The following is a 12,265-nucleotide window of genomic DNA, read 5'->3' on the forward strand; positions in this document are numbered from 1 at the left end:
GTCTCCCGCCGTGATATTGCTGGAATATTGCTGAAAGCGGCGCAAAACTCACTCACTCACTCATTATTTAACATTCCATGTGTGTAGCTCCGATTGGCTACAGTTAGAATTTACACTGTTGTAGACCCGTGAAGATCCAGGGTAGAATAGGTCTTCAGCAGCCCATGCTTGCCACAAAAGGCGACTATGCTTGTCGTAAGAGGTGACTAACGGAATCAGATGGTCAGGCTTGCTGACTTGGTTGACACATGTCATCGGTTCCCAATTGCGCAGATCAATGCTCATGCTGTTGATCACTCGATTGTCTGGCCCAGACTCGATTACTTACAGACAGCCACCATATAGCTGGAATATTGCTGAGGGCGGCGTAAAACTAAACTCACTCACTACACTGTTGTAGCCGAGTGGTAAGTGCATTCTATCAACAGACCAAAACCATGACCTTGTTTACCTACATGGGTACAGTGTGCAAAGGGTGTCTCAGGTGTTCATGGTCGGATATTGTTGGAATATGGAGTGATCGAAAAGTCCAATCAACATGCATCTTGTTCAGATGATCTGAAAATTGTTTATTTTTGTATCTCCATGAAAAGATTGATTATTATGTAGACCAATTTCATCATTTTTCATGCTTGTCATGCTCTTTGTTTCAATAGGGTTCGACATAAGACTATTAGCGTTGTCATGGTATCATTGATGAATTCCCTGTCTGATATGTTGAAACTGGCCTGACAGATAAGAGCATTTCATCGACTGATCTGGATTCATTGAGTTTACTCTATGCATTGTATGCATGCAAAATTTTTGTGCATTCAAGACTAAACTGGTGATGATATCTTACAAAACTGATTTATGAGAGAGTGTTCAGAGCAAACAGGCACTTGGTTGGCTGAGGGCCTACAATTAGCTATGCAGAGTTGCATCCCTTTTGTGAATCAGTAACCTGGGACCATGAGTATGAATGCCAGATCCCCCTGATTGTGTCCCTTGCTTTGTCAGCAGTTTGCTGGGCTGTGTATCATGTGTTGCTTTGAATGCTGTATTTCGGTATATTACCATACTTCCGGCAATGTTGTCATACATATTGCAATATCGTGCTACATTATAGATTATGTAGCTTGAGCAGCCAGCCATCTTGTCCTTGTTTCTATAAAACCCAAAGAAATGCTCTAAATTATGTATTTTCTCAGCGCACAAGCCAGTTAGGTTGTATCACAATACATTTTAAGATTTGTATCAGTGTACTGACAAATGCTGTGTTATAATATCCATGCTTGTGAGTTCCACAAAGTGGGTAAGACCTGCACCACTTCCAGTTTCCCTCCCACATCAAGCTGATGCAGGAATACAGGTGACAGCAGCATAAGCCAAGCTCACTTGGATCATTTCGGCCATTATGTAAAAGACAGTAGTGATTACTCCGGGTAGCATTAAAATACTCTTGGTGTAGTGGTGAAAGTCTTGTCGATGCTTTAATGTTGAAATACTAAAGACCATTCCAAACCATTTTGGTCTGTAAGAAGTGATTCCGTTGTAAAGAGGTAACCATGGTAACAATAATCATGATCAAGGAAGGATGCTACAGTTGTTTTGTTGGCTGAAGGACACTTGCTATTTTTCATTGCCTTATTGCAGTATTAGGGAAAACAGCAGAATTTGAACCTTTCATAAAATATATAAACAACCATCACCCCACCACACACAGCCCATCACATTTCACCTTTGTAACATGATGCACTTTCTCTTCCAGATTTAGATTTGAAAAACATCATTGACAAGCTCGCCAACTTTGTTGCCCGAAATGGACCAGAGTTTGAACACATGACAAAGCAGAAACAAAAAGGCAATCCTCGATTTTCCTTCCTCTTTGGCGGAGAGTTCTTCAACTACTATCAGTGCAAGGTGACCACGGAACAAGCAGGTAAGCAGATATTGTTATGTATTGGTTTTGTGGGAAGCCAGCTTGTGAGAGGATTCCCTGTCACTCCATCAAACCCAGATGTATTTTCCTATCTCTGATGGGGCATAGCCTAGTGGTTAAAGCGCTCGCTCATCACGCCACAGACCCGAGTTCAATTCCCCACATGTGTACAATGTGTGAAGCCCATTTCTGGTGTCACCTGCCGTGATATTCCTGGAATATTGCTAAAAGTGGCATGAAACTATGCTCACTCACTCGCTCAGTCACTCCGGGTTCTGACATTTTTGGAATGTTGGGGCATTGGGGGTAGCCTAAACTACATGGACTGATTTTTTTCAGTTTCTGGTGTTCCTGGCCCACATTTGATTCTTTTCTGGCTGTTGTGACAAAACTGGAATATTGGTGAGAACGTTCAAGCATAGTTACAGTAATGTTAGTACAGTTATGACTTGTCTACAACAAAAACAACAAAACAAAATATGAAGGATTGACATAACAAACAAAGGGAGGTAACTCCAGTTTGCAACATCACTTAGTTTTTCTGTATGCATTGTATGGTTTGTGGTTTAATTCCACACTGAGGAATACTCTATGTATATGACAGTAGTCTGTAGGTAGTTAAGTTTTGATGGACAATCCAGTGGTCGACGTCATGAGCATCGATCCAAGCAAAGGGGTTAATGACATGGTTTCAACTACCGTAAGTTGATGAGTCTAACCATGATCTGTTTACAGTTAACAAGCATAGGTTACTGGGCACTGCAGGGGTGGAAAAACTTTAAAATTGCTGGTGTACTCCAGTACAGTGGCACATGTAAAATCACTTGCCCTGATAATTTTCCACTATACCGCCGCTCTTGTTGATTTTTAAATAAACAACATAATTAATATTGGAAAGTCAACAGGACACCGGTACAGTAGGATATACAAATTTGCTTGCCCGACAGAAAACCACTTGACTCGGCGCCGGGCAATGGGTTATTTCCACCCCTGCACATGTTATTACTCAAAATCTCAACATATTGTTATACATCGGTAGAAGCTCTAACTACCTGCCCTGAAGTTGCTTGCCCTGTCAGACAATCCTGTACAACTGTTCTACTATGTGATGTTTGAGATACAAAGCCAAATCCCTTCTACAAACTCTTTGTATGTGTTACTGATAAAAGTTCTCTGGATGTTTTGGGCTTGTACATATACGCTCTCCCAATCCCGAGCAAACTAAAGCGTCGACATTCCAGGTCATGATTGTCAGCGATGGAGTTGCAGACGTTACACCTGCTGGTGTCGTCACATCAGGAAGAGCGTACTATCAATACAAAGCTTTGTTAAACATCCACTTTCTCGCCTTGAAAATTGTGTTGTAAACAATTATAAAAAACTTTGTCAATAAAAGTTTGGGGGTCAGGCTGTGCCTAGGGTGGGCCGCAATTTACGTGAATTGTTTGGAAGATATGGATTATTGAGTTTATTTGATTTGAGGAAATGTTTTTGCTGTTGTCATTTTCGATGGGCAACGCCTCTTGGCATTGAATATCCTCCCATGTTTGTACAGACGCAGGAACAGGGACTTAACTCATGGCAGGATCGTGTCATATTACATATACGCCTTTGGCAGAGAAGTGCATATTCCATTTGATTTGAAGGTGCGCTTGTTATCGACACAGGTGCTGTTTATTGTTAGTTTTGGATATGTTTGTTATCAGATTTAAGCTAAAATTGCACTGGAGTTCAAACCTCCACTCCCTGTGAACCCTTTTGATTTTAGAGTTGATGACAGTTATCCATGTTTTGTTGTATGGTGGATGTGATGGACACTTGCATAGAAAAATGTAACATGCATATACAGAAGATGAGGAGATGATGTAATGCAAATTCATTTTTGTGCAATGCAGTTATAACAGATGAGGAGATGGTTTTAGGAAGACATAAGAAGTATATAATGAACTATATGCGGAGAAACATTGACATAGGCCTTATCGCCTGTTTGCTTATCCTATTTCCATTTTGTTATGTCGTGGAATATGAAAAATGTAAACATTAATGGAAATAAAAAAATATTGTTTCAATCACATAAGAAGTATAGCTGATATTTGTAACAGGCAATCACAGTACCTTGTTTTGTAATAAAAGCAACCTCACTGATCTGCCTTTTTATCAGGCTTCCCTAGGACCTTGTTTTGTCACAGGCAGCCAAAGTATCTTGTTGTGTCAAAAGCTACCTCAGTACCTTGTTTTGTGAGACAAACACAGTGCTGCATGTTTGTGAAAGGTAACATCAGTACCTCTCTGTTTGTATTAGGAAGTCCCAGAATGTTACATTCATGTATGCTGCTAAATCAACAGAAGGGATTGCATATGTATTTGAAGAATGATATGCTTTCATGGATTAATGATGGTTGACAGGGTGATTATTTGATCTCCTCTCTCAGTACTTGAGTAATGTAAAACTAAATAGTAGAACGATTCCTCGTTAACAGTATTAACTGGAATTTACAAAAGGAAATGTTGCGATCATGTATTTTTGCAATCATTTGCTGCAGACCTACTGCTCAATATCGGCCCTCACCTGGGAACGCCTAGATAAATCCCTCTCTATGTCATGCCTGAGACTTGTCAGAACCAGGACAAAACAAGTGCTAATTGTTGCACAACCTCTCTGTTCACAAAAGTACATGTTGAGATTTGCCTGTCATGGGTTGTAAGTCGTTGTTTGTTTAAGGTTGTTACTACAACTCACACTGCAGAATTCCCGAATCCCTCCAGGAAATGTTTGTGTCAACAAAAGCGAATACCTGTGAGATGTGGCGGAAGTGAGGCTGGCCACGAGCTGAACACACCACAGTGTTGTCACTTTCATAATGTAGTTCTCCAGGCAGCTTCCCCGTCCCGCCAAGCTTAGTTGTTTCTGTCTTCACCTACTCCACCTAAACCACACACGTTTCTTGGATGATGAGGAAATACAGTAGAATTGTTTCGACATCGATCAAAGGACTGATAAAGCGAACAAAAGTGTTTTATAAAAAACACAATTGTTTTAATTTACCATACACATTTATGTTGTACTAGACCTAAAATTCAGTGAAAGAATGAGTAATTAGTATGATAGGTGAGTTCTATGGTAAGCATTAAGATTAGGTAGCAGTTTAGGTTTCTTAGTTGATAGATAAATGTGTCTCAATGATTAGAGTTAATGTTTTATTATCATCATATGACAACATATTTGTCGTCCATCATTGAGTGAGACTTTTATGTGATGCGCATATGTACGTCCTGTCGCACAAATGTAGAGAATGGAGTCTGGACGCAGAAACCAAATTATCTGCATCCAGAGGGATGCACAATGTTATTCATTGTACCAACAACACATCTACGACTTTGCTAAGTGTTTGGTTGTTTCTCTCAGAGTAGTTGTGTGTATCATTTCATCCACCAGGCTATATGATCTACGATTCATTGCATGCTCAAAAGAAATTATCAAAATGTACGGTTCTCTACACTGTTATTTCTTAGGACCCTCACATTGCCTGCAAGGACCCTTAAAACTAATAACGTGTTTGCGAGACAAGGTAAAACCCTGATTAAGTTGTCTAGTTTTTGGAGAATTCAGGCTGAAAGTGCTTGATCTTACTTCTGCATTGCAGTGACCAACCCCAAACCCAACTAGGACCATGTGTACAGGAGATACATACCACACATCAAGATGTCAAGTTGTTACAATGTCAGCTTGATCATAATCAGCCCCTGACAAATGACTGGTTTTTCACACTTTCAGGAGTGACCTATCTCATAACAGCATGGATTAGCGATTTATTACATATTGAAATATTTAAGCTGCTTAAAGGTATTATAAAATGTCTCCTTTGACATTGCATGAATCTTACTGATTGCATTGTAAATTAGCATCTCTCAAACACAATTGAAACAGAAGGTACATTTGACCACTTTCTAAATGGCATTTTGTATTCATAACTTGGGGCCGTGGGAGCCATGCCAATTTACTCTTGTCAGAGGGGTAGACAAAGTACATGATCTGGACTACCAGTTGTCCATTTTTTAAACTTTTTTTCAAGCTACTGTGTGTGAGTAGGTTACATCACATCACTGAGTTTTTGCTGCCTGACTCTGAGAGCGGTTGGGTTCTCATCCAGGATGGGACTCAATCCTCAAAGTACTAGAATCTGGACCTAGATTTTCGAAGCTCTCTTAGCGTTAAGATAGTCGTAGGTGCCATACATTAACATTAACTTACGACTATCTTAGCACTAAGAGAGCTTCGAAAATCTAGGCCCTGTACTTTACTGAAAAAGTGTAATCCAAACATAATATGTGTCTTAAATGCTGGTAACACTCATGTTTACTTTTACAGTATTCAGCCAACAAAAACAGAAGTTAGCCCAGCAACAGCAAGCGTTACAGCAAGTTATATCCCAGCAGGGTTTGCAGCCAACACCATGGCAACAGAATCCAGCTCTTACACAAAACCAGCCTATGACACAGAACCCCTCCTTGGCACAAAGTCAAACACTAGCTGTTCCAGGCATAGGATCTAACCAAGGACTTGGCCCAAACCCTGGACTTGGCCCAAACCCTGGAATTGGACCAAACCCTGGAATTGGACCAAACCCTGGAATTGGACCAAACCAAGGACTTGGGCCTAACCCTAAGATGGGACCTAACCAAGGACTTGGGCCAAACCCTGGGATGGGCCCTGGCCCTGGATTAGGTCCAGGAATGGGACCAAGTCCTGGGATGGGCCCAGGTCCTGGGATGGGCCCAAACCCTGGCATGGGCCCTGGAATGGGACCTAGTCCTGGACCAAATCAGGGGCTGGTACCGACTCAAGGAATGGGTCCAAGCCCAGGACTCTCACAGAGCACTGCCACTGGAGCAGCAGATATCAGCAATACAACAAAAGATTCAGCAGCATCAGAATCACACAGCAGAGCAGGTGAAGCAGAGTGAGGCCAACCTAGCAGCTCAGTACCAGAGTCTCACCCAGCAACAACAGGTAAGGTACCAGAGTCTCTTCTTTGAGAAGCAGGGCGGTGGAGTAACCTGGTGGTTAAATCGGTCAGTCAGGGCTGGGGTCCTAGTGGTTAAAGTATTCCCCACATATGGGTACAATATGTGCAGCCCATTTCTGGTGTCCCCCTCCGTCATATTGCTGGAATATTGCTAAAAGCGGCATAATAACCAACTCAGTCTTTTAGAAGCATTTTAGAAGTTGTAAAGATGAAAACCAAGTTCTATGGATAGTCAACTTCTTTATTGCAATGAGTGCAACGTTTCGGTGTAGGTACGGTACTCACACCGTTATCAAGCATGTGATACAAAGAGTTGAAAACAAGTGGAATATATACATATCTGCATTGTGAGTATATATATATATATACTGATACCCAAGTTATTAGTACCAAACCAATACCCCGAAACAAATACAACTTACAAGTCAGATCATACCCTATAACATGTACATACTGTCCAAGATTTATCCTCAAGTCTCAGTTATGAAAACCAATTCTGTTACATTGTGTGTAATGTGATCATTATTTTGTTTACTCTTCCTCAGCACCAGATTGATGAAGCGATAGCTAATTCCCGAGACAAAAACTTAAACCAGTTGTGTATGGAGTGTGAGATGAAGATGGAGGAGCTAGATCGAACTGTGCAGCCAATCATTGACTCCTGCACGAAGGACTCTATCCTGGTAGGTCACTTCTGTCCTACTCTGACCCGTGAAGGTCTGGGTTAGAATTGATCTTCAGTAACCCATGCTTGTCGTAAGAAGCAACTAATGGGATCGGATGGTCACGCACGCTGACAGGGTTGACACATGTCATCGTATCCCAATTGCGTAGATCGATGTTCATGCTGTTGATCCCTGGATTGTCTGGTCCAAACTCAATTATTTACAGACCGCTGCCATATAGCTGGAATATTGCTGAGTGCGCTGTAAAACTAAACTCACTCACTCTGTCCTTAGTTTGGTAGGTCACTTCTGTCCTACTCATCTTGGTAGCTCAAACCCTATCAATCCTAGGATGAAGGGAGTCCATTCACTATCCTACTCTCTCCCAGTAGGTCAACCTTTTTAGATTCATATCCTAAGGTTAAAAGTAGAGTATTATTGGAATGGTTGAATAACTATCCTGAAAACAAATGTGTAAAGTAACTATATAATGAAAATGCACTTCTTGGCTGATGTGTCATTGTCATCACGACTCATGTTACATGGAACACTTATAGCAGTGCCTGTTACATAAACTCCAATGCTTAAACATGATCATACAATCATTGTAGTGCTAAGATCACTTGTGGAAGGAGGCCCAGGATCTTCAGATATGGTAATGTGTTCCAAGTTGACACTTGTGTTTTTGTTTCAGCATGGCAAGAACTGGCTGATGGTGCATTGTGTGACTCAGGATCATTGTAACCTCATCAGTCAGTACCTGCTCAAGAGGTGAGGAGCTGAACTTTTATCTCCCAGCAATGCTGGACACTTCTATCCTAGATTATCATGGGGATTCAAGGGTAGTATGTGTCCTCTGTCACCATTGCTTGTGGAGATATGGTGGGCAAGCTGTCTAAGGCGCCAGGCTAGTGATCCAGCAAGCTTGAGGTGCTGGATCAAGTCCACCTGAGACCGGGTGTAAAATCCTTGGAGTCACCTTTGTGTGCAGACTCTTTCAGAGTTGTCACAACCCCTAGTGTACAGTTACACAACCCTGTGCATTTAAAAGAACCCACGAATCTGTTAGTAAATGACCAGATGGTGGCCACATGAAGAGTTGTATGATCCCAAGGGTGTTGAGATTGATAATACTATGTGCCGTTGAGATTGACATCGAGGGAAAATCCACAGTGCCTTGAGCGTGTACTTATTGTATGGATACGTGCGCTATATAAATATCCTATAATAATTATGGGACACAGTATGTTCCATGCAGGGGTTACAATGTTCAATCTGAGTAATTGGCCTTTTGCCCTAATATCATCAATTGGGGTCACATGTATGTAGGTGCAGTAATCTTAAATGCAACCTTCAACCCCATTTCACTTCAATTCACCTACATTTCTCCTCAACTTCTACACCTCACCTTATCTCCTATCCCCACATCTCATCTTAGGGATGGTAGGTCTAGGATTTCTGTGTTTATCTTCAAATAAGCTTCAGTTGACATTGGCATTTTAACAGTGGTGAAGATGGTTTGCTCATGCTATCAGATAGTGGTTTGTCTGGCACAGTTTCCATTAAGTACAGTCTTGCCAACTGCAGTGAAGATATGATTCACTTATTTACACATCTCAGAAACATTCCATTGTCATTTTTTTTTTTTTTTCTTCCAGAATCACTTCCAAAGAGGCGTCCTTTTCTTTACGGCTGCATTTGATCTATTTGATTAATGATCTGCTTCATCACTGGTAAGTGCGCTTTGGCTGATATTGCTTTGAAGAGCACGATTTTCTCTGACGATTCATAATGTATCTCAGAATTACAGATATTGTGATAAGGTGGATAGTATTCTTATAAAACTCACTGAAAAATGTTGACTTGTACTCACTGGTTAATTTCAATGGGTTAGTGCCAGTTATGTGTCTATGTCTGGTATTGCTCCTTCAGTCAGAGGAAGAGCGTGGAGGAGCTGAAGCATGCGCTGGAGAGGGTGGTGATCCCCATTTTCTGTGCAGCCTGTCTTGGAGTAGATGAGGATCGCAGACAGAAACTAACAAAGGTATTCACAGAGCCGATACCCTATCACTGTTGGTTTCCCAGAGGATATGTCTCATGTATGGTTGTTCCATCTTTAGTGTGTTCCTTCAGATTCTGGGGCGGCGGGGTAGCCTAGTGGTTAAAGCGTTGGCTCGTCACGCCGAAGACCCAGGTTCAATTCCCCACATGGGTACAATGTGTGAAACCCATTTCTGGTGTCCCCTGCCGTGATGTTGCTGGAATGTTGCTAAAAGCGGCGTAAAACCAAACTCAAGTCAGTCAGTCCTTCAGATTCTATTGTTTATATATTATAGAACTTGATATGTCAGCACTAATTTGGTAAAACTGATGATTTTTTTCTAACCAGAAGAGGTTGATTTGTATAAGATCAATGTTAAATTCCTAAAAGTGGCTAAACCAATGTTTCAACAAGTTGTATTCTAATACCATAAAGTGCTTGTTGAGCTAAAAAGGAAAAGCAAGATTGATGATCCTGTGTTGAAAGCATTGAAGGGAGACAACTCTATTTCACTTGGCATGCTACTTAAACTTGAAAGAAGGATAAGGAGATATATTCACTGTTGATATTCACATGAGTAATTAAAACAATTACTAATTATTACACTTTGAGTGATTTATTGTATCTCATGTTTTTGTAGCTCCTGTCTCTCTGGGAACACAACAAATATTTTGAACAAGACACAATTGAGGTATGTCAAGGACAGGACCCAGTGAGTGACTGTTTTCTAGTATTTTAGCAATGTCACTGCAGCGTGTAGAGATTCAGTTTGTCCAGGACATTTGGCAGTAGGCATCCATGCCTCTAGATGCTGCAACATAAAATGAGCTGGATCCAACATTGTGTCCACCCAGTCTCATTGTCTGCTTGTCATGCAAGCATGGGGCACTGGGGACCTTAGCGGCAGCCTTTTTGGTATTTATTATTCTAATTCCTTGAGCTGGCTCCTGAAACTAGATCCACCTCCTTGCATGTGCCATTGTGATTAGTGTGGTGGTAAAAGTTTGGAGTGAATGAGTTGGCAGTATACAGAGGCCAGGGGGAGATAACTCCTCATACTAAATTTGGTGTAATAAAATCTGCCTTCTTAGCCTTCTTACTTGTGGGAAAGATGTTTGTGGCAGTCAAAGGAAGTGTTTGGTATTTAGATATTGGGTTTGAGGTGTACAGTGACATTAAAAAGTTTATCTCGTGATGTGTGACAGACAGAATTGGGTGATGGTGAAGTCGTGTTGGACTCACTGTGTTTGATTGAGGAACTGTGAAAGATTCATTAAGAAAATATTTGAAACCCACACCTTAGGCCTTAATTGTTTCAAGTGACTTTTTTCTTTTATTTTCATTAAAGTTTGACTTTTTTCACAAACCTTATTTTTGTTTCTAATTTTCTATGGTAAAGTTAGTAAACCTTTCTTTATTTCAAACAGAGGAATAGGTCATTTGAGACCCTTTTATTTGAAAGTTTTTGTACTATTGTTGACTAATTATATATATTGCTTATTCTTGAAATGACAGTGGTTATATTGCTCTGAAGGGAGTTAAGGATATACTGTTTGTACATGTAATGCTTGTTCAGCAAGTTTATTTTCCAACATTTCAACTTATTTATCCATCTATAATTGTTTCATGAAAGATTGAAGAGAACTTAAAATGCATAAGAGTGTGGCCAAGAGCAGATAACTCTGTCATGCCAAGTTTGGCCACCAAAACTATGAGATGAAAAATTTGTTCCCTTGGATCAATCGTGGCTGATATTCACAGTGTCCTTCAGTGATGTTCAGAAATGAAGAAAATTGTGATGAGGAAGTGGTTGACCATCTTTAAAGCTGCTTTTGGCAAATATTTGTGTTTGATGCTGGAATGCTAGTGACTTATTGTGAATAGTTTTTAGAGTTTTAGTTACATTTGGTGTTTTTGTCTTGCTTCCATGTTTTCTAGGGCCTGAAGGTGAGCTTTTTATGGCTGGAATGTGTGTCTAGCTTGTCAGCTTGCTGTGAGAGGGCGCTGTGTTCTGTCAGGAAATGTGTACACTGATCTGAAATCAGTTTTTTAAATAAATATGCATGTATTTTCAAATCTGTGCATGCATCCCACGATGCACCTGTCCATGATGATCCATTTTAGAACTTAAGTTTGTTGGAGGAGATGATGAGAGAGATTGGGTGGTGTGGCTTACTCACTTGGGTCAGGATTGAAGCTCAAGAGGTGAGCGACTGGATTTTTTTGTCCAGATTGTCCACATTGTCCACACAAAACACTCATACAAAAAAGAAACAAACATGGATACCGTGGTACCTAGTATAATGAGATAGTAAAAGTCTGTGAAAATGCCTATGGATCTGGTGGATACCATGGTACCCAGTATTTCAATTCAATTCAATTTCAATTTCAATTACCCAGTAGCATGTGTTGTCTTGATGAGGACGCTAAGGTCATAGCCTGTTTTCACTGGCCTTTTATTGGTAATACACACTTTCCCTGGTTTATACACTTCACTGATAATTCCTCCAATACGCACCTTTACATTGTCAGTTGATTTTTTTACATTTTTGCTTCTTAACTTGATGTTTTGTCTCTTCTAAAACATCACATATCATGGGTTGCACAGTAG

The 12,265-nt window shown here is 40.6% G+C and overlaps 1 protein-coding gene across 1 annotated transcript in view; it reads left to right on the top strand.

Annotated features, from left to right (window-relative positions):
• LOC124258198 (calcium homeostasis endoplasmic reticulum protein-like) overlaps positions 1–12,265 on the top strand; it is a 54,566-nt gene that overhangs the window by 28,732 nt on the left and 13,569 nt on the right. The window contains 9 exon segments of the mRNA XM_046692260.1: positions 1,751–1,921; positions 6,291–6,835; positions 6,837–6,932; positions 7,494–7,631; positions 8,308–8,384; positions 9,272–9,346; positions 9,546–9,657; positions 10,295–10,345; positions 11,593–11,601. Coding sequence (XP_046548216.1) covers positions 1,751–1,921; positions 6,291–6,835; positions 6,837–6,932; positions 7,494–7,631; positions 8,308–8,384; positions 9,272–9,346; positions 9,546–9,657; positions 10,295–10,345; positions 11,593–11,601 — 1,274 coding nt within the window.

The sequence above is a fragment of the Haliotis rubra genome, unplaced genomic scaffold (genome assembly GCF_003918875.1).
Source record: "Haliotis rubra isolate DU_JTF1 unplaced genomic scaffold, ASM391887v1 Scf686, whole genome shotgun sequence".
NCBI lineage: Eukaryota > Metazoa > Mollusca > Gastropoda > Lepetellida > Haliotidae > Haliotis > Haliotis rubra.